At 46.2% G+C, this 25398-nt stretch overlaps 1 protein-coding gene across 2 annotated transcripts in view; it reads left to right on the plus strand.

The window, feature by feature from the left end:
- asns (asparagine synthetase) overlaps positions 1 to 25398 on the plus strand; it is a 42715-nt gene that overhangs the window by 13266 nt on the left and 4051 nt on the right. For both annotated transcript variants that reach the window (XM_079530695.1, XM_079530694.1), the window contains exons 9-11: positions 2557 to 2657; positions 17901 to 17982; positions 19456 to 19611. In XM_079530695.1, the coding sequence (XP_079386821.1) occupies positions 2557 to 2657; positions 17901 to 17982; positions 19456 to 19611 (339 nt within the window). The remainder of the gene's footprint in view (positions 1 to 2556; positions 2658 to 17900; positions 17983 to 19455; positions 19612 to 25398) is intronic.

Consider the following 25398-nt stretch of genomic DNA (forward strand, 5'->3'; position numbering starts at 1 on the left):
AAATAAGGGGGACCACCCAATCACACCATTAAATAGGGGGGACCACCCAATCACACCATTAAATAGGGGGGACCACCCAATCACACCATTAAATAGGGGGGACCACCCAATCACACCATTAAATAGGGGGGACCACCCAATCACACCATTAAATAAGGGGGACCACCCAATCACACCATTAAATAGGGGGACCACCCAATCACACCATTAAATAAGGGGGACCACCCAATCACACCATTAAATAGGGGGGACCACCCAATCACACCATTAAATAGGGGGACCACCCAATCACACCATTAAATAGGGGGGGACCACCCAATCACACCATTAAATAGGGGGACCACCCAATCACACCATTAAATAGGGGGACCACCCAATCACACCATTAAATAGGGGGGACCACCCAATCACACCATTAAATAGGGGGGACCACCCAATCACACCATTAAATAGGGGGGACCACCCAATCACACCATTAAATAGGGGGGACCACCCAATCACACCATTAAATAGGGGGGACCACCCAATCACACCATTAAATAGGGGGGACCACCCAATCACACCATTAAATAGGGGGGACCACCCAATCACACCATTAAATAGGGGGGACCACCCAATCACACCATTAAATAGGGGGGACCACCCAATCACACCATTAAATAGGGGGGACCACCCAATCACACCATTAAATAGGGGGACCACCCAATCACACCATTAAATAAGGGGGACCACCCAATCACACCATTAAATAGGGGGACCACCCAATCACACCATTAAATAGGGGGGACCACCCAATCACACCATTAAATAAGGGGGACCACCCAATCACACCATTAAATAGGGGGGGACCACCCAATCACACCATTAAATAGGGGGACCACCCAATCACACCATTAAATAGGGGGGGACCACCCAATCACACCATTAAATAGGGGGACCACCCAATCACACCATTAAATAGGGGGACCACCCAATCACACCATTAAATAGGGGGGACCACCCAATCACACCATTAAATAGGGGGGACCACCCAATCACACCATTAAATAGGGGGACCACCCAATCACACCATTAAATAGGGGGGACCACCCAATCACACCATTAAATAGGGGGACCACCCAATCACACCATTAAATAGGGGGGACCACCCAATCACACCATTAAATAGGGGGACCACCCAATCACACCATTAAATAGGGGGACCACCCAATCACACCATTAAATAGGGGGACCACCCAATCACACCATTAAATAGGGGGGACCACCCAATCACACCATTAAATAGGGGGACCACCCAATCACACCATTAAATAGGGGGGACCACCCAATCACACCATTAAATAGGGGGGACCACCCAATCACACCATTAAATAAGGGGACCACCCAATCACACCATTAAATAGGGGGGACCACCCAATCACACCATTAAATAGGGGGGACCACCCAATCACACCATTAAATAAGGGGGACCACCCAATCACACCATTAAATAAGGGGGACCACCCAATCACACCATTAAATAGGGGGACCACCCAATCACACCATTAAATAGGGGGACCACCCAATCACACCATTAAATAGGGGGGACCACCCAATCACACCATTAAATAAGGGGGACCACCCAATCACACCATTAAATAGGGGGGACCACCCAATCACACCATTAAATAGGGGGACCACCCAATCACACCATTAAATAAGGGGACCACCCAATCACACCATTAAATAGGGGGGACCACCCAATCACACCATTAAATAGGGGGACCACCCAATAACACCATTAAATAGGGGGGATCACCCAATCACACCATTAAATAAGGGGACCACCCAATCACACCATTAAATAAGGGGGACCACCCAATCACACCATTAAATAGGGGGGACCACCCCAATCACACCATTAAATATGGGGGACCACCCAATCACACCATTAAATAGGGGGGACCACCCAATCACACCATTAAATAGGGGGGACCACCCAATCACACCATTAAATAGGGGGGACCACCCAATCACACCATTAAATAGGGGGGACCACCCAATCACACCATTAAATAGGGGGACCACCCAATCACACCATTAAATAGGGGGGACCACCCAATCACACCATTAAATAGGGGGACCACCCAATCACACCATTAAATAGGGGGACCACCCAATCACACCATTAAATAGGGGGACCACCCAATCACACCATTAAATAAGGGGGACCACCCAATCACACCATTAAATAGGGGGACCACCCAATCACACCATTAAATAGGGGGGACCACCCAATCACACCATTAAATAGGGGGGACCACCCCAATCACACCATTAAATAGGGGGGACCACCCCAATCACACCATTAAATAGGGGGGACCACCCAATCACACCATTAAATAGGGGGACCACCCAATCACACCATTAAATAGATGGAACAGAGTTCAAGTTCATGTGCAAATTCACATCCATAGGGGGGGGGGGGGGGGGTTATATTATATACTATATACTATTGGTCAGTTAATGAACTTAATGAAACCTGTGATGTTGTGATGTGATTGTGAACTGAAATAGGCTCCCAGTCCAAAGACGGCAGCGGAGGACAGCGTCCGACTCCTGAAGGAACTCTACCTGTTCGACAACCTCCGCGCCGACCGCACGACCGCAGCACACGGGTAATAATATTAATATTAAAGATGTATTGATGCCTCACAGCTAGAAGGTCCTGGGTTCGATTCCCGCTGGGGACGCTGTGGGTGCTGGCGGCGTGTTTCCTCCTCCGCGTCATCAGTGCCCATACCCGAGGCGGGGTTGGCGAAAGGGCCTTTCTGTGTGGAGTTTGCATGTTCTCCCCGTGTCCCCTAGGGTAGGTACCCTCACATGTTCTCCCCGTGTCCCCTAGGGTAGGTACCCTCACATGTTCTCCCCGTGTCCCCCATAGGGTAGGTACCCTCACATGTTCTCCCCGTGTCCCCTAGGGTAGGTACCCTCACATGTTCTCCCCGTGTCCCCTAGGGTAGGTACCCTCACAAAAAACATGCAGTAATCCTGGTCTCTAAACTGCCTCCCCCTGGCCAGCCGGGGCGCCTGATGGAGGGGAAAGGAACTGGTTGGAATAACGTGTTCCTTCCACGCGCTACGTCCAACCAGGGAAACTCCCCCCTGTCAGGTGTAAAGGAGCAACTTGGACACGCAGGCATGAAGGAAGCATGAGTTCAAGTCCGTTGCTCTCCCCATGTCCCCCATATATGGGGACTAGGTTGGCGGAGGGTGTGTAGAGCCCAGGATCACATTAGATAATTGACACAGGGGTGAAAAATGGGTTACAAAATCATGGGATAAAAAGTTATAAAAAAAAATATGTATTTATAATGGCCCGGGCGGTTAGCTCAACCGTCTGGGCCTCTAGAGGCTGCTGAGCCAGGCTGACGGTTAGCTCAACCGTCTGGGCCTCTAGAGGCTGCTGAGCCAGGCTGACGGTTAGCTCAACCGTCTGGGCCTCTAGAGGCTGCTGAGCCAGGCTGACGGTTAGCTCAACCGTCTGGGCCTCTAGAGGCCGCTGAGCCAGGCTGACGGTTAGCTCAACCTTCTGGGCCTCTAGAGGCTGCTGAGCCAGGCTGACGGTTAGCTCAACCTTCTGGGCCTCTAGAGGCCGCTGAGCCAGGCTGACGGTTAGCTCCATTTGTATGCTGAGCAGGTGCTAAGGAAAGCATCATGTATTAGAGCAGACAGCTCTCACCCCCTATACCGGGAATATGAATTCCTGCCATCCGGCCAATGGTTAAAGACCCCTGTTACAAAAACAAACAGGTACAAATTTTCATTCATACCTACCTCCATCAGAGCCATCAACAAAGCAGGAGGAGGTAGATGTAGTTACACTCGGTGCACTTTAGCCCTGGTTGCACTTTATATTTAATGTAACATCTGTATCTTGTGATAATGTATACGTATGTCTGTTATGTATGTTGTACTGTTTGTAATGTCTTGAGAGCTTTTATTATCTGCTGTAAAACGAAGTGCCCAGTTTGGGACATATGAATAAACTTGACCTTGACCACCGTCTGGGCCCCTAGAGGCTGACATGCCAGACACAGGACAGCATCGTTACATACAGTACAGCAACATGTCAGACACAGGACAGCATCGTTACATACAGTACAGCAACATGTCAGACACAGGACAGCATCGTTACATACAGTACAGCAACATGTCAGACACAGGACAGCATCGTTACATACAGTACAGCAACATGTCAGACACAGGACAGCATCGTTACATACAGTACAGCAACATGTTAGACACAGGACAGCATCGTTACATACAGTACAGCAACATGTCAGACACAGGACAGCATCGTTACATACAGTACAGCAACATGTCAGACACAGGACAGCATCGTTACATACAGTACAGCAACATGTTAGACACAGGACAGCATCGTTACATACAGTACAGCAACATGTTAGACACAGGACAGCATCGTTACATACAGTACAGCAACATGTCAGACACAGGACAGCATCGTTACATACAGTACAGCAACATGTTAGACACAGGACAGCATCGTTACATACAGTACAGCAACATGTCAGACACAGGACAGCATCGTTACATACAGTACAGCAACATGTCAGACACAGGACAGCATCGTTACATACAGTACAGCAACATGTCAGACACAGGACAGCATCGTTACATACAGTACAGCAACATGTTAGACACAGGACAGCATCGTTACATACAGTACAGCAACATGTTAGACACAGGACAGCATCGTTACATACAGTACAACAACATGTCAGAAACAGGACAGCATCGTTACATACAGTACAGACATGTCAGACACAGGACAGCATCGTTACATACAGTACAGCAACATGTCAGACACAGGACAGCATCGTTACATACAGTACAGCAACATGTCAGACACAGGACAGCATCGTTACATACAGTACAACAACATGTCAGACACAGGACAGCATCGTTACATACAGTACAACATGTCAGACACAGGACAGCATCGTTACATACAGTACAACAACATGTCAGACACAGGACAGCATCGTTACATACAGTACAACAACATGTCAGAAACAGGACAGCATCGTTACATACAGTACAGACATGTCAGACACAGGACAGCATCGTTACATACAGTACAACATGTCAGACACAGGACAGCATCGTTACATACAGTACAGCAACATGTCAGACACAGGACAGCATCGTTACATACAGTACAGACATGTCAGACACAGGACAGCATCGTTACATACAGTACAACAACATGTCAGACACAGGACAGCATCGTTACATACAGTACAACATGTCAGACACAGGACAGCATCGTTACATACAGTACAACAACATGTCAGACACAGGACAGCATCGTTACATACAGTACAACATGTCAGACACAGGACAGCATCGTTACATACAGTACAGCAACATGTCAGACACAGGACAGCATCGTTACATACAGTACAACAACATGTCAGACACAGGACAGCATCGTTACATACAGTACAGCAACATGTCAGACACAGGACAGCATCGTTACATACAGTACAGCAACATGTCAGACACAGGACAGCATCGTTACATACAGTACAGCAACATGTCAGACACAGGACAGCATCGTTACATACAGTACAGCAACATGTCAGACACAGGACAGCATCGTTACATACAGTACAGCAACATGTCAGACACAGGACAGCATCGTTACATACAGTACAACAACATGTCAGACACAGGACAGAATTTTTACATACAGTACAGCAACATGTCAGACACAGGACAGCATCGTTACATACAGTACAGCAACATGTCAGACACAGGACAGCATCGTTACATACAGTACAGCAACATGTCAGACACAGGACAGCATCGTTACATACAGTACAGACATGTCAGACACAGGACAGCATCGTTACATACAGTACAACAACATGTCAGACACAGGACAGCATCGTTACATACAGTACAACAACATGTCAGACACAGGACAGCATCGTTACATACAGTACAGCAACATGTCAGACACAGGACAGCATCGTTACATACAGTACAGCAACATGTCAGACACAGGACAGCATCGTTACATACAGTACAGCAACATGTCAGACACAGGACAGCATCGTTACATACAGTACAACAACATGTCAGACACAGGACAGCATCGTTACATACAGTACAACAACATGTCAGACACAGGACAGCATCGTTACATACAGTACAACAACATGTCAGACACAGGACAGCATCGTTACATACAGTACAGACATGTCAGACACAGGACAGCATCGTTACATACAGTACAGACATGTCAGACACAGGACAGCATCGTTACATACAGTACAGACATGTCAGACACAGGACAGCATCGTTACATACAGTACAGACATGTCAGACACAGGACAGCATTGTTACATACAGTACAACAACATGTCAGACACAGGACAGCATTGTTACATACAGTACAGCAACATGTCAGACACAGGACAGCATCGTTACATACAGTACAGCAACATGTCAGACACAGGACAGCATCGTTACATACAGTACAGACATGTTAGACACAGGACAGCATCGTTACATACAGTACAACAACATGTCAGACACAGGACAGCATCGTTACATACAGTACAGCAACATGTCAGACACAGGACAGCATCGTTACATACAGTACAACAACATGTCAGACACAGGACAGCATCGTTACATACAGTACAGCAACATGTCAGACACAGGACAGCATCGTTACATACAGTACAACAACATGTCAGACACAGGACAGCATCGTTACATACAGTACAGACATGTCAGACACAGGACAGCATCGTTACATACAGTACAACAACATGTCAGACACAGGACAGCATCGTTACATACAGTACAGACATGTCAGACACAGGACAGCATCGTTACATACAGTACAACAACATGTCAGACACAGGACAGCATCGTTACATACAGTACAACAACATGTCAGACACAGGACAGCATCGTTACATACTGTACAGCAACATGTCAGACACAGGACAGCATCGTTACATACAGTACAACAACATGTCAGACACAGGACAGCATCGTTACATACAGTACAGCAACATGTCAGACACAGGACAGCATCGTTACATACAGTACAGCAACATGTCAGACACAGGACAGCATCGTTACATACAGTACAGCAACATGTTAGACACAGGACAGCATCGTTACATACAGTACAGCAACATGTTAGACACAGGACAGCATCGTTACATACAGTACAGCAACATGTCAGACACAGGACAGCATCGTTACATACAGTACAGCAGCATGTCAGACACAGGACAGCATCGTTACATACAGTACAGCAACATGTTAGACACAGGACAGCATCGTTACATACAGTACAGCAACATGTTAGACACAGGACAGCATCGTTACATACAGTACAGCAACATGTCAGACACAGGACAGCATCGTTACATACAGTACAGACATGTCAGACACAGGACAGCATCGTTACATACAGTACAGCAACATGTCGGACACAGGACAGCATCGTTACATACAGTACAGCTGACATGTCGGACACAGGACAGCATCGTTACATACAGTACAACATGTCAGACACAGGACAGCATCGTTACATACAGTACAGCAACATGTTAGACACAGGACAGCATCGTTACATACAGTACAACAACATGTCAGACACAGGACAGCATCGTTACATACAGTACAGCAACATGTTAGACACAGGACAGCATCGTTACATACAGTACAACAACATGTCAGACACAGGACAGCATCGTTACATACAGTACAACATGTCAGACACAGGACAGCATCGTTACATACAGTACAACATGTCAGACACAGGACAGCATCGTTACATACAGTACAACATGTCAGACACAGGACAGCATCGTTACATACAGTACAACATGTCAGACACAGGACAGCATCGTTACATACAGTACAGACATGTCAGACACAGGACAGCATCGTTACATACAGTACAACAACATGTCAGACACAGGACAGCATCGTTACATACAGTACAACAACATGTCAGACACAGGACAGCATCGTTACATACAGTACAGACATGTCAGACACAGGACAGCATCGTTACATACAGTACAGACATGTCGGACACAGGACAGCATCGTTACATACAGTACAGCAACATGTCAGACACAGGACAGCATCGTTACATACAGTACAACAACATGTCAGACACAGGACAGCATCGTTACATACAGTACAACAACATGTCAGACACAGGACAGCATCGTTACATACAGTACAGCAACATGTCAGACACAGGACAGCATCGTTACATACAGTACAACAACATGTCAGACACAGGACAGCATCGTTACATACAGTACAACAACATGTCAGACAGGACAGCATCGTTACATACAGTACAACAACATGTCAGACACAGGACAGAATCGTTACATACAGTACAACAACATGTCAGACACAGGACAGCATCGTTACATACAGTACAACAACATGTCAGACACAGGACAGCATCGTTACATACAGTACAACAACATGTCAAACACAGGACAGCATCGTTACATACAGTACAACAACATGTCAGACACAGGACAGCATCGTTACATACAGTACAGACATGTCAGACACAGGACAGCATCATTACATACAGTACAGTACAACATGTCAGACACAGGACAGCATCGTTACATACAGTACAGCAACATGTCAGACACAGGACAGCATCGTTACATACAGTACAGCATCGTTACATACAGTACAACATGTCAGACACAGGACAGCATCGTTACATACAGTACAACAACATGTCAGACACAGGACAGCATCGTTACATACAGTACAGCAACATGTCAGACACAGGACAGCATCGTTACATACAGTACAGCATCGTTACATACAGTACAACATGTCAGACACAGGACAGCATCGTTACATACAGTACAACAACATGTCAGACACAGGACAGCATCGTTACATACAGTACAGCAACATGTCAGACACAGGACAGCATCGTTACATACAGTACAGCAACATGTCAGACACAGGACAGCATCGTTACATACAGTACAGACATGTTAGACACAGGACAGCATCGTTACATACAGTACAGCAACATGTCAGACACAGGACAGCATCGTTACATACAGTACAGACATGTCAGACACAGGACAGCATCGTTACATACAGTACAACAACATGTCAGACACAGGACAGCATCGTTACATACAGTACAGCAACATGTCAGACACAGGACAGCATCGTTACATACAGTACAGCAACATGTCAGACACAGGACAGCATCGTTACATACAGTACAGCAACATGTCAGACACAGGACAGCATCGTTACATACAGTACAGCAACATGTCAGACACAGGACAGCATCGTTACATACAGTACAGACATGTCAGACACAGGACAGCATCGTTACATACAGTACAGCAACATGTCAGACACAGGACAGCATCGTTACATACAGTACAGACATGTCAGACACAGGACAGCATCGTTACATACAGTACAACAACATGTCAGACACAGGACAGCATCGTTACATACAGTACAGCAACATGTCAGACACAGGACAGCATCGTTACATACAGTACAACAACATGTCAGACACAGGACAGCATCGTTACATACAGTACAACAACATGTCAGACACAGGACAGCATCGTTACATACAGTACAGCAACATGTCAGACACAGGACAGCATCGTTACATACAGTACAGCAACATGTCAGACACAGGACAGCATCGTTACATACAGTACAGCAACATGTCAGACACAGGACAGCATCGTTACATACAGTACAGCAACATGTCAGACACAGGACAGCATCGTTACATACAGTACAGCAACATGTCAGACACAGGACAGCATCGTTACATACAGTACAGCAACATGTCAGACACAGGACAGCATCGTTACATACAGTACAGCAACATGTCAGACACAGGACAGCATCGTTACATACAGTACAACATGTCAGACACAGGACAGCATCGTTACATACAGTACAGCAACATGTCAGACACAGGACAGCATCGTTACATACAGTACAACATGTCAGACACAGGACAGCATCGTTACATACAGTACAACAACATGTCAGACACAGGACAGCATCGTTACATACAGTACAGCAACATGTCAGACACAGGACAGCATCGTTACATACAGTACAACAACATGTCAGACACAGGACAGCATCGTTACATACAGTACAACAACATGTCAGACACAGGACAGCATCGTTACATACAGTACAGCAACATGTCAGACACAGGACAGAATCGTTACATACAGTACAGCAACATGTCAGACACAGGACAGCATCGTTACATACAGTACAGCAACATGTCAGACACAGGACAGCATCGTTACATACAGTACAGCAACATGTCAGACACAGGACAGCATCGTTACATACAGTACAACAACATGTCAGACACAGGACAGCATCGTTACATACAGTACAGCAACATGTCAGACACAGGACAGCATCGTTACATACAGTACAGCAACATGTCAGACACAGGACAGCATCGTTACATACAGTACAGCAACATGTCAGACACAGGACAGCATCGTTACATACAGTACAGCAACATGTCAGACACAGGACAGCATCGTTACATACAGTACAGCAACATGTCAGACACAGGACAGCATCGTTACATACAGTACAACAACATGTCAGACACAGGACAGCATCGTTACATACAGTACAGCAACATGTCAGACACAGGACAGCATCGTTACATACAGTACAACAACATGTCAGACACAGGACAGCATCGTTACATACAGTACAGCAACATGTCAGACACAGGACAGCATCGTTACATACAGTACAACAACATGTCAGACACAGGACAGCATCGTTACATACAGTACAACATGTCAGACACAGGACAGCATCGTTACATACAGTACAACAACATGTCAGACACAGGACAGCATCGTTACATACAGTACAACATGTCAGACACAGGACAGCATCGTTACATACAGTACAACAACATGTCAGACACAGGACAGCATCGTTACATACAGTACAGACATGTCAGACACAGGACAGCATCGTTACATACAGTACAACAACATGTCAGACACAGGACAGCATCGTTACATACAGTACAGACATGTCAGACACAGGACAGCATCGTTACATACAGTACAGCAACATGTCAGACACAGGACAGCATCGTTACATACAGTACAGACAACATGTCAGACACAGGACAGCATCGTTACATACAGTACAGACAACATGTCAGACACAGGACAGCATCGTTACATACAGTACAACAACATGTCAGACACAGGACAGCATCGTTACATACAGTACAGACAACATGTCAGACACAGGACAGCATCGTTACATACAGTACAACAACATGTCAGACACAGGACAGCATCGTTACATACAGTACAGCATGTCGAACACAGGACAGCATCGTTACATACAGTACAGCAACATGTTAGACACAGGACAGCATCGTTACATACAGTACAGACAACATGTCAGACACAGGACAGCATCGTTACATACAGTACAGACATGTTAGACACAGGACAGCATCGTTACATACAGTACAACAACATGTTAGACACAGGACAGCATCGTTACATACAGTACAGCAACATGTCAGACACAGGACAGCATCGTTACATACAGTACAGCAACATGTCAGACACAGGACAGCATCGTTACATACAGTACAACAACATGTCAGACACAGGACAGCATCGTTACATACAGTACAACAACATGTTAGACACAGGACAGCATCGTTACATACAGTACAACAACATGTCAGACACAGGACAGCATCGTTACATACAGTACAACAACATGTCAGACACAGGACAGCATCGTTACATACAGTACAGCAACATGTCAGACACAGGACAGCATCGTTACATACAGTACAACAACATGTCAGACACAGGACAGCATCGTTACATACAGTACAGACATGTCAGACACAGGACAGCATCGTTACATACAGTACAGACATGTCGGACACAGGACAGCATCGTTACATACAGTACAACAACATGTCAGACACAGGACAGCAGACATAAATCATGGATAAAGGAAACAACGCCTCCTCCAAATTGAGCGGCTTCCTATAATGGCTGAAACTGAGCAGTACCTCTCTAACTTCTTGGCTCTCCTTTTGGAAAGGCCAGCCATTTGTAAGCCCCTCACAACCAACTTATGCACATGCCCTAGGCTGCCAAAGATAAACACTAAACGTTTACATCTCTAGCCTAGCTGTGAGATGGTCTGCACTGCTGCTGATACTTCAGCACTTTGGTTAGAAAGGATTCTTCCAGGCTGTAGTCAAAGGTACAGCCGACCTCGAGAATGAACACCTCTATGGTTTTAATTTACAACAATAATATCAGGGGTGTTAGAGAACACAGAATCATCATTACTCAGGTTAAACATCCTCGGCTTCACAGTAGAATGCTTATAAAGCATGATGGAGGACCTGTAATATAAACATCCGTATTCCATGCTTTTTGCGCAGTGTTGGTACCATTGTTTTTCTATCTCTGGACCCCCAACATGCACTGTACAATCCTTTGTTCTGTTGGGGTCCATTTGGTTCCATTAAAAGGCTCAGTTAGTCACACATAGAGGACCTTCTGGTTCCTCACTGGACCCGAATGCAGAGGTTTGTTACTATTCTGTGTTACCGTTTCTTTCCACTAGATGTCACTGTAAGCCCTGCAGTGATTCTAAATCTACCCCATTTAGACCTGAGGATGATTCTACAAATGTTTCTAAATCATGACAGTTTTCTGAAAAACCCCATTTTCTAGGTTTCTATGTTTCTATGTTTCTATGTTTCTATGTTTCTATGTTTCTATGTCGGTGGTTCTCAACGTTTTTCATGTCAAGGACCCCCAAATGTATTTGGCCGCCGACCCCCATCTGAAAATATGATCGCTCTGAGATAATTTATATTCAAAGATGTGCGGCACGATTTAAAAAAAATAGCAGACCTAAAAGCTCGCAGCGTGGCACTCGGTGCCGCGCTGTGAGCTTTTAGGTCTGATATTTTTCAATAGCTAAAAGTATAACATAATGCTGAAGCAGAACCAGCTCTGCTTCATTCCTCACATTTCAGTACTATACTGTACTGCACTGTACTGTACTGCACTGCACTGCACTGCACTGTACTGCACTGCACTGCACTGTACTGCACTGTACTGTACTGCACTGCACTGCACTGTACTGTACTGTACTGCACTGTACTGTACTGTACTGTACTGCACTGCACTGCACTGCACTGCACTGCACTGCACTGCACTGTACTCTGCACTGCACTGTACTGCACTGCACTGCACTGCACTGCACTGCACTGCACTGCACTGCACTGTACTGCACTGTACTGTGCACTGCACTGTGCACTGCACTGCACTGCACTGCGCACTGCACTGTACTGTGCACTGCACTGCACTGTACTGTACTGCACTGTACTGCACTGCACTGCACTGCACTGTACTGTACTGTACTGCACTGCACTGCACTGTACTGTGCACTGCACTGTACTGCACTGTACTGCACTGCACTGCACTGCACTGTACTGTGCACTGCACTGCACTGCACTGTACTGTACTGCACTGTACTGCACTGTACTGCACTGCACTGCACTGCACTGTACTGTACTGCACTGCACTGCACTGTACTGTGCACTGTACTGCACTGCGCTGCACTGTGCTGCGCTGCGCTGCACTGTGCTGCACTGCACTGCACTGTACTGTACTGCACTGCACTGTACTGCACTGTACTGCACTGCACTGCACTGCACTGTACTGCACTGTACTGTACTGCACTGCACTGCACTGTACTGCACTGTACTGTACTGCACTGTACTGTACTGCACTGCACTGCACTGCACTGCACTGATTTCATATGAGCCACAAAATCACAAAATGTGTGTCAGTGTCGATTTCGTGGATGAAAAATGTTTGTGGAAAACCTTCTTCACTGACAGAAACTAAATATAAAACTAAACTATGCCGACTAAAACTAAAGACTACATTTTTGTCAACAAATACAAACTAGATTACAATGTTAGGGTGGAGAAGAGATCCAACAGACTTGAACTCATGCTTCTAAGACAAGTCATTTAATGCTTGGATGTGCTTGCTTGGTGTGTGCGTATGTGTGTGCGTGCATGCGTACGCGTGCATGCGTACGCGTGCGCGTGCGTGCGTTTACCGAACGCACTGAATCCTGCCACATATAATTTTCATCTCTTATTGTTCTTAAACAATAAAGTCTTGACCATCAAATCATACCAGAGGAGAAGTGGATTGGATGAATACATTACTCGGCCCTCAAAGGAGCAGTAAGCCAAGCAGCGAGTGCTTTGGCTTGAGAGAATATATGCTGAATAAATATCCTCTTGATAGAATATATGCTAAATAAATATCCTCTTGATAGAATATATGCTGAATAAATATCCTCTTGATAGAATATATGCTGAATAAATATCCTCTTGATAGAATATATGCTGAATAAATATCCTCTTGATAGAATATATGCTGAATAAATATCCTCTTGATAGAATATATGCTAAATAAATATCCTCTTTGTTAGAATATATGCTAAATAAATATCCTCTTTGTTAGAATATATGCTAAATAAATATCCTCTTTGTTAGAATATATGCTAAATAAATATCCTCTTTGTTAGAATATATGCTAAATAAATATCCTCTTTGTTAGAATATATGCTAAATAAATATCCTCTTTGTTAGAATATATGCTAAATAAATATCCTCTTGATAGAATATATGCTAAATAAATATCCTCTTTGTTAGAATATATGCTAAATAAATATCCTCTTGATAGAATATATGCTGAATAAATATCCTCTTGTTAGAATATATGCTGAATAAATATCCTCTTGTTAGAATATATGCTGAATAAATATCCTCTTGTTAGAATATATGCTAAATAAATATCCTCTTGATAGAATATATGCTGAATAAATATCCTCTTGATAGAATATATGCTAAATAAATATCCTCTTTGTTAGAATATATGCTAAATAAATATCCTCTTTGTTAGAATATATGCTAAATAAATATCCTCTTTGTTAGAATATATGCTAAATAAATATCCTCTTGATAGAATATATGCTGAATAAATATCCTCTTTGTTAGAATATATGCTAAATAAATATCCTCTTGATAGAATATATGCTGAATAAATATCCTCTTGTTAGAATATATGCTGAATAAATATCCTCTTGTTAGAATATATGCTGAATAAATATCCTCTTGATAGAATATATGCTAAATAAATATCCTCTTGTTAGAATATATGCTAAATAAATATCCTCTTTGTTAGAATATATGCTAAATAAATATCCTCTTGATAGAATATATGCTAAATAAATATCCTCTTGATAGAATATATGCTAAATAAATATCCTCTTTGTTAGAATATATGCTAAATAAATATCCTCTTGTTAGAATATATGCTGAATAAATATCCTCTTTGTTAGAATATATGCTAAATAAATATCCTCTTTGTTAGAATATATGCTAAATAAATATCCTCTTGATAGAATATATGCTAAATAAATATCCTCTTTGTTAGAATATATGCTGAATAAATATCCTCTTTGTTAGAATATATGCTAAATAAATATCCTCTTTGTTAGAATATATGCTAAATAAATATCCTCTTTGTTAGAATATATGCTAAATAAATATCCTCTTTGTTAGAATATATGCTAAATAAATATCCTCTTTGTTAGAATATATGCTAAATAAATATCCTCTTTGTTAGAATATATGCTAAATAAATATCCTCTTTGTTAGAATATATGCTAAATAAATATCCTCTTGATAGAATATATGCTGAATAAATATCCTCTTTGTTAGAATATATGCTAAATAAATATCCTCTTTGTTAGAATATATGCTAAATAAATATCCTCTTGATAGAATATATGCTAAATAAATATCCTCTTGATAGAATATATGCTGAATAAATATCCTCTTGATAGAATATATGCTAAATAAATATCCTCTTGTTAGAATATATGCTAAATAAATATCCTCTTTGTTAGATGGCTTCACACTGATTGAGCTCTCTGGGAATGGAAACCAGACTCTGTTCAATCAATACCTTTTCATTCGGTCTCTCTCCCTGTGTACGACTTATCAATATTGTGTGCGTGCGTGCGTGCGTGCGTGCGTGCGTGCGTGCGTGCGTGCGTGCGTGCGTGCGAGAGGGGTCATCAATGTGCATATCCTTTTGTGTCGCTAAATCCCACTCCAAAAAGTGATTGTCCAATCAATGCCAATCCAAGTAGTTTAGCAACCGTTGCTATGCAGGACAAGCTTTCACCACCTCAGAGCTGTCAGTGTTATTTTGCATGGCTGTGTTGTTGAACACACACACAGCTTAACGTCATGGCTGTGTTGTTGAACACACACACAGCTTAACGTCATGGCTGTGTTGTTGAACACACACATCTTAACGTCATGGCTGTGTTGTTGAACACACACACAGCTTAACGTCATGGCTGTGTTGTTGAACACACACAGCTTAACGTCATGGCTGTGTTGTTGAACACACACAGCTTAACGTCATGGCTGTGTTGTTGAACACACACACAGCTTAACGTCATGGCTGTGTTGTTGAACACACACACAGCTTAACGTCATGGCTGTGTTGTTGAACACACACACAGCTTAACGTCATGGCTGTGTTGTTGAACACACACACAGCTTAACGTCATGGCTGTGTTGTTGAACACACACAGCTTAACGTCATGGCTGTGTTGTTGAACACACACAGCTTAACGTCATGGCTGTGTTGTTGAACACACACAGCTTAATGTCATGGCTGTGTTGTTGAACACACACAGCTTAACGTCATGGCTGTGTTGTTGAACACACACAGCTTAACGTCATGGCTGTGTTGTTGAACACACACACAGCTTAACGTCATGGCTGTGTTGTTGAACACACACACACACAGCTTAACGTCATGGCTGTGTTGTTGAACACACACACAGCTTAACGTCATGGCTGTGTTGTTGAACACACACACGGCTTAACGTCATGGCTGTGTTGTTGAACACACACACAGCTTAACGTCATGGCTGTGTTGTTGAACACACACACAGCTTAACGTCATGGCTGTGTTGTTGAACACACACACAGCTTAACGTCATGGCTGTGTTGTTGAACACACACACACAGCTTAACGTCATGGCTGTGTTGTTGAACACACACACAGCTTAACGTCATGGCTGTGTTGTTGAACACACACAGCTTAATGTCATGGCTGTGTTGTTGAACACACACACACAGCTTAACGTCATGGCTGTGTTGTTGAACACACACACACGGCTTAATGTCATGGCTGTGTTGTTGAACACATACACAGCTTAGCGTCATGGCTGCGTATTTCTAGTTAAATATAATAAGAAATAATGTGTCCAGTGCGTAGCCTACTGCAGGCCCTGTTAACCCCTCAATAATGTGTCCAGTGCGTAGCCTACTGCAGGCCCTGTTAACCCCTCAATAATGTGTCCAGTGCGTAGCCTACTGCAGGCCCTGTTAACCCCTCAATAATGTGTCCAGTGCGTAGCCTACTGCAGGCCCTGTTAACCCCTCAATAATGTGTCCAGTGCGTAGCCTACTGCAGGCCCTGTTAACCCCTCAATAATGTGTCCAGTGCGTAGCCTACTGCAGGCCCTGTTAACCCCTCAATAATGTGTCCAGTGCGTAGCCTACTGCAGGCCCTGTTAACCCCTCAATAATGTTTTTGCAAAATTGTAAAAAAAGGCACTGGCCTTAATTGTCCTAAGACTCCTAAGTGTATTGTGTCTGGTTTCAGGTTGGAGTTGAGGGTTCCATTCCTGGACCACAGGTTCACAGCATACTACCTGTCCCTGCCCGAGGAGATGAGGACGCCCAAGGTCAGTGCCCTGTCCTCCAAGATCTCTTTGCGTGCGTGCGTGCGTGCGTGCGTGCGTGCGTGCGTGCGTGCGTGTGTGTGTGCGTGCGTGTCTATACTCTCAGCACTGTTTTCCAGTGATGCTCAAGACACATTTCAGACACTCAGCCTCTGCAGCTCTGACTGATCCAAAGGCCCTTGAATGATGGAATATGATTAAGGATTACTGTGAAAAAAACGGCAAAAAAAAAAAAAAATCATTTTTGGAAAAACATAAAAACTCTGAATTACTTCGCGGACCCCCTGGCTATGCGTCACGGACCCCCAGCAGCAATGAGTAAAACGCTCCAAAAAGATTGTCTCTGTGACACATCTAGGGGCCGCAATCTGTATTCAAATATTTTCCTAGAAGCTTTGTCATTGGTCGGAAAAAAAACCCGGTCGAAATGACCAAATCGACCAATGACAAAGCTTCTAGGAAAATCTTTGAATGCAGATTGTGGCCCCCAGGGCCGGCCGGCCCTGAGCAATTTGGCACCCTAGTCCAGATTTTTTTTGTCAGGCCAATTTTTCTACTTTCTGGTTTTCTGGTTCAACAAGTTTCAAAGGTACGGGTCATATCCTTTTCAAACATTTTCCAATTTCAATGAACAATACATCATCATATGTAGCTTACATTCTGTAGTTTCATAATGTGTAAAAAGCTGAAAAATGACCATGGCCCCTATCTGCCGCCCTGGGCAATCTGCCGCCCTAGGCAATCTGCCGCCCTGGGCAATCTGCCGCCCTAGGCAATCTGCCGCCCTGGGCAATCTGCCGCCCTGGGCAATCTGCCACCCTGGGCAATCTGCCGCCCTAGGCAATCTGCCGCCCTAGGCAATCTGCCACCCTAGGCAATCTGCCGCCCTAGGCAATCTGCCGCCCTAGGCAATCTGCCACCCTAGGCAATCTGCCGCCCTAGGCAATCTGCCGCCCTAGGCAATCTGCCACCCTGGGCAATCTGCCACCCTGGGCAATCTGCCGCCCTAGGCAATCTGCCGCCCTAGGCAATCTGCCACCCTGGGCAATCTGCCGCCCTAGGCAATCTGCCGCCCTGGGCAATCTGCCACCCTGGGCAATCTGCCGCCCTGGGCAATCTGCCGCCCTGGGCAATCTGCCACCCTGGGCAATCTGCCACCCTGGGCAATCTGCCGCCCTAGGCAATCTGCCGCCCTAGGCAATCTGCCGCCCTAGGCAATCTGCCACCCTGGGCAATCTGCCGCCCTGGGCAATCTGCCGCCCTGGGCAATCTGCCACCCTGGGCAATCTGCCACCCTGGGCAATCTGCCGCCTATGGCCTATGTGGCCTCTATATACCAGCCAGCCCTGGTGGCCCCTAGATGTGTCACAGAGACTAAATGTTTTTTGGGAGCGTTCTACCCATTGCTGGCTGTCTGTCAATTAATTGTTATTATGAATGATTATTAAATATTGTTCCATATGCTGGTGTTTCCAGAACGGTGTGGAGAAGCACCTCCTCAGAGACTCCTTCAAAGGGTTAAACCTGATCCCCGACGACATCCTGTGGAGGAGGAAGGAGGCCTTCAGCGACGGAGTCATGTCTGTCAAAAAGTCCTGGTACACCGTGCTGCAGGAGCACCTGGAGGCCGAGGTGGGTACTGCAGTCTGTAGTCCATATAGCAGTCTGTAGTCCTTTAGGAGCACCTGGAGGCCGAGGTGGGTACTGCAGTCTGTAGTCCATATAGCAGTCTGTAGTCCATCTAGCAGTCTGTAGTCCATATAGCAGTCTGTAGTCCATATAGCAGTCTGTAGTCCATCTAGCAGTCTGTAGTCCTATAGGAGCACCTGGAGGCTGAGGTGGGTACTGCAGTCTGTAGTCCATATAGCAGTCTGTAGTCCATATAGCAGTCTGTAGTCCATATAGCAGTCTGTAGTCCATCTAGCAGTCTGTAGTCCTATAGGAGCACCTGGAGGCTGAGGTGGGTACTGCAGTCTGTAGTCCATATAGCAGTCTGTAGTCCATATAGCAGTCTGTAGTCCATCTAGCAGTCTGTAGTCCTATAGGAGCCCCTAGAGGCCGAGGTGGGCACTGCAGTCTGTAGTCCATCTAGCAGTCTGTAGTCCATCTAGCAGTCTGTAGTCCTATAGGAGCACCTGGAGGCCGATGTGGGTACTGCAGTCTGTAGTCCATCTAGCAGTCTGTAGTCCTATAGGAGCACCTGGAGGCCGAGGTGGGTACTGCAGTCTGTAGTCCATCTAGCAGTCTGTAGTCCTTTAGGAGCACCTGGAGGCCGAGGTGGGTACTGCAGTCTGTAGTCCATATAGCAGTCTGTAGTCCATATAGCAGTCTGTAGTCCATATAGCAGTCTGTAGTCCATATAGCAGTCTGTAGTCCATATAGCAGTCTGTAGTCCTATAGGAGCATCATTTATGAAGTCTGTTCGCCAAAGTTGTTGTAGGCTGTGTGGATCATGTGGGCCGGCGGTGGCTCAGCGGTAGAGTGACCGGTTCGATCCCTGTGGGCTCCCTCAGAGTCAGTGTCCAAGTGTCCTTGAGCAAGACTCTGAACCCCTGATTGCTCCTGATGTGCAGGTTGGTGCCTTGCATGGTTTCCTCCGCCATCGGTGTGTGAATGTGTGTGTGAATGGGTGAATGTGATGCACAATCTATGTAAAGGTGTGTGAATGTGTGTGTGAATGGGTGAATGTGATGCACAATCTATGTAAAGGTGTGTGAATGTGTGTGTGAATGGGTGAATGTAATGCACAATCTATGTAAAGGTGTGAATGTGTGTGTGAATGGGTGAATGTAATGCACAATCTATGTAAAGGTGTGTGAATGTGTGTGTGAATGGGTGAATGTAATGCACAATCTATGTAAAGGTGTGTGAATGTGTGTGTGAATGGGTGAATGTAATGCACCATCTATGTAAAGCGCCTTGGATAAAGGCGCTATATAAATGCACCATTTACCATTATCTGACCAGGTACCATTTGAGTGAGCAAAACATTACATATTCTAAATGATACTAAATGTTCTATTGGGTCAATTTAAGTAAAATAATATAGCCTTTCCATAGTAGTACTAATAGCATATTACAACTTATGAATCTTTAACCTTAACCCATTTCGACCTGAGGCCGATTCTAAACAAAATGTATGTTTCTATATCAGTGGTTCTCAACCTCAACATTTTCATGTCAAGGATTTGTGCCACATTTTCAAGATTTTTCAAAAATAGCAGATCTACAAGCTCGTAGCGCGGCACCGAGTGCCGCGCTACGAGCTTGTAGATCTGCTATTTTTCAATAGCTAAAGTATGACACAATGCTTAAAACACCAACAGGGGTTCCCGCCCAGAAGGGGTTAAGGCAACTAAAACGATTGTAAAGGTTGTTTTGCCGTAGTGAATAATGAGGCAGTGTGTTTGAACCTCTCTCTCCTGGCGTGATGGTAGAGAGATGGATAGTCATTATCTCTCAAAGAGAGGTGTGTGTGTGTGTGTGTGTGTGTGTGTGTGTGTGTGTGTGTGTGTGTGTGTGTGTGTGTGTGTGTGTGTGTGTGTGTGTGTGTGTGTGTGTGTGTGTGTGTGTGTGCGTGTGCGTGCGGTCCTTTAGGATGGAGAGAGGCTTATCTGTGTGCAATTAACACCCCCCTCCCCCCCCCCCCCTCCCCCCCATACTGTAAGGTGTATTGTGTGTCTAGAGTCCTGATCAGCAGGCTGTCCGTTATGTTTGAGTGACGGACGATTGATTTCCACCAGGAAATTAGAGCTGTTTTGTTTCGCCGCTCCCACGCCCGTCTTTTTTTAGCACGCACGCTCGCACGCGGCCGCCCCTGCATCCGCATCCCCGCCGTTCCCACGGTGCACGTGGGCCGCACGTGCGTCCCGTGGAGAGCGCGTTGCTGTTCCTGTGCTGCGATAAGTGCTGCCTTCACCCCGTGGCGTTTAGCACAACGCTCCTCCACCGCGCTCCACCGCCATTCGTTAGCGGCGGCGGCGGCTGTCAATCACTGAAGCGTTAAGGCCGACGTATTCTCACTCATAACAGCAGCAGCCTGGAGGATGCAGTCACGCACGCGCACGCACGCACACGCACGCACACGCACGCACATACACACATACACACACGCACACACACACGCGCACACACACACACACGCACGCACACACACACACACACACACGCGTGTGCGCACGGACGCACGCACACACACACACACACACAGTACATTCAGGTTAGCCACTGATGCAGTGCTGATAATTAGGGAGAAGGTTTGCCCACTAACCCTAACAGCAACATGTGGTAAATGGACTGCATTTATTCATGGCCTGTATTTCCTCCATCACGGAGCTGTCCCTGTCGTACATAGGAGGACGTACTAGGAGTGTAAGGGCCGATTCATACTCCTATTTTACCTGTAGTGACTAAATGATTTCGGCTCGTCAGAAATTATTCAGTAGCACCGAAGAGCCGACTTTAGGACGGTACCCTTCCCCCCCGAACCTCAAATTACGTCACATTGTAGTCTCTACAGAGCCCAATGATGTCACATTGTAGTCTCTACAGAGCCCAATGATGTCACATTGTAGTCTCTACAGAGCCCAATGACGTCACATTGTAGGCTCTACAGAGCCCAATGACGTCACATTGTAGTCTCTACAGAGCCCAATGACGTCACATTGTAGTCTCTACAGAGCCCAATGATGTCACATTGTAGTCTCTAAAGAGCCCAATGACGTCACATTGTAGTCTCTACAGAGCCCAATGACGTCACATTGTAGTCTCTACAGAGCCCAATGACGTCACATTGTAGTCTCTACAGAGCCCAATGATGTCACATTGTAGTCTCTACAGAGCCAAATTATGTCACATTGTAGTCTCTACAGAGCCCAATGATGTCACATTGTAGTCTCTACAGAGCCCAATGATGTCACATTGTAGTCTCTACAGAGCCCAATGATGTCACATTGTAGTCTCTACAGAGCCCAATGACGTCACATTGTAGTCTCTACAGAGCCCAATGATGTCACATTGTAGTCTCTACAGAGCCCAATGATGTCACATTGTAGTCTCTACAGAGCCAAATGATGTCAACTGCAGACAATCAACTGCAGTTCATCTGCAGTTGATTTAGTCGACTAAAATGTATTTTGGCGGGCCTTGATGGTGTCGTAGTGGCTGATTTTTAGACTTTATGAAAATAGCAAATCTACAAGCTCACAACGCGTCGCGCTGCAATGCGTTGTGAGCTTGTAGATCTGCTATTTTCAGCATGCAACCAAGTGTAAAATGACTTATACTGGATCTGTTGTCCACTAGTCAACAAACATTTATCGTCTTAGTATTAGTCGACGAAAATCAACACTGAGTTATTAGAGTTCTCAACGAGCCTGAAAATGAAGGCCCGGCCCGACCGGATCAGGCCCGACCGGATCAGGCCCGACCGGATCAGGCCCGACCGGATCAGGCCCGACCGGATCAGGCCCGACCGGATCAGGCCCGACCGGATCAGGCCCGGCCCGACTAATTAGCATAGATTTTAGGCCCAACCTGGCCCTAAAAGGTCGGGTCGGGTTTGGGTCTCTCTGTACTCTCTAAGTGAAGGTCTCTCTCTCTCTCTCTCTCCAAGGTGAACGGCCCCCAGATGTTCGGCGACCACCTCCAGATAAAACGGCAAAGTCCCGTTGCGTTTTATTGACCCTTTACACGAGAACGCACACTTTATGAAAACGCTATAATATCGCTAGGTGGCGCTAACGGGCTGCCAAATAGACCAGTCACCCACGTTATGCACAAGAAGAAGAGCCAGCTCTTCACGCAACCCTATCAGGGTTTTGCTTCCAGAACACAACGTGGTTGAGGCCGTCGCTCGCTGCCTGCTTTCTACTAATAACGCATCGAGGTGACAGACAGGCTGACAGGCAGCCCAGAGCATGCAGGCAGACAGACAGACAGGCAGACAGACAGACAGGCAGCCCAGAGCATGCAGGCAGAGGGACAGACAGGCAGACAGACAGGCAGCCCAGAGCATGCAGGCAGAGGGACAGACAGGCAGACAGACAGGCAGCCCAGAGCATGCAGGCAGAGGGACAGACAGGCAGACAGACAGGCTGACAGGCAGCCCAGAGCATGCAGGCAGAGAGACAGACAGGCAGACAGACAGACAGACAGGCAGCCCAGAGCAGGCAGGCAGAGAGACAGACAAGCAGACAGACAGACAGCCCAGAGCATGCAGGCAGAGAGACAGACAGGCAGACAGACAGGCAGCCCAGAGCATGCAGGCAGAGGGACAGACAGGCAGACAGACAGACAGACAGGCAGCCCAGAGCATGCAGGCAGAGGGACAGACAGACAGACAGACAGACAGACAGACAGACAGACAGACAGACAGACAGACAGACAGACAGGCAGCCCAGAGCAGGCAGGCAGAGAGACAGACAGGCAGACAGACAGACAGCCCAGAGCATGCAGGCAGAGAGACAGACAGGCAGACAGACAGGCAGCCCAGAGCATGCAGGCAGAGGGACAGACAGACAGACAGACAGGCAGCCCAGAGCAGGCAGGCAGAGAGACAGACAGGCAGACAGACAGGCAGCCCAGAGCAGGCAGGCAGAGGGACAGACAGGCAGACAGACAGACAGGCAGCCCAGAGCATGCAGGCAGAGGGACAGACAGACAGACAGACAGACAGACAGACAGGCAGCCCAGAGCAGGCAGGCAGAGGGACAGACAGGCAGACAGGCAGACAGACAGGCAGACAGACAGGCAGACAGGCAGACAGGCAGCCCAGAGCAGGCAGACAGACAGGCAGGCAGACAGACAGACAGGCAGACAGGCAGACAGACAGGCAGACAGACAGACAGACAGGCAGGCAGACAGACAGACAGGCAGGCAGACAGACAGACAGGCAGACAGACAGACAGGCAGACAGACAGGCAGGCAGGCAGACAGACAGGCAGGCAGACAGACAGACAGACAGACAGGCAGACAGACAGACAGGCAGAGCGCGCCACGGATGGTTATAATAATAATAATAATATCTCAAACTTATATAGCGCTTTTCTGAGTACCCAAAGACGCTTTACATGGGGGGGGGGGCTTTACATGGGGGGGGGGGGCGCTTTACATTGGGGGGGGGGGGGGGGGGGGGGGGGGGCGCTTTACATGGGGGGGGGGGGGGGGGGGGCTTTACAGAGGTAACAACAACATAAAAACTACTTTATTAGAAAACACTAAAAAACATTAAAAAGAAAGACCGTGAGAGGGTTAGCCAGGGAAGGCAGTATTGAAGAGGTGGGTCTTGAGGGCGGTTTTGAAAGTTTGGAGGGTGGGGGCATCTCTGAGTGCCTTAGGGAGGGCATTCCACAGGGTTGGGGCAGCAAAGGAAAAAGCTCTGTCCCCCCACGTACGGAGTTTGCTTTTGGGGACGTCGAG

This window comes from Electrona antarctica (assembly GCF_951216825.1).
Source record: "Electrona antarctica genome assembly, contig: scaffold_61, whole genome shotgun sequence".
Lineage (NCBI taxonomy): Eukaryota > Metazoa > Chordata > Actinopteri > Myctophiformes > Myctophidae > Electrona > Electrona antarctica.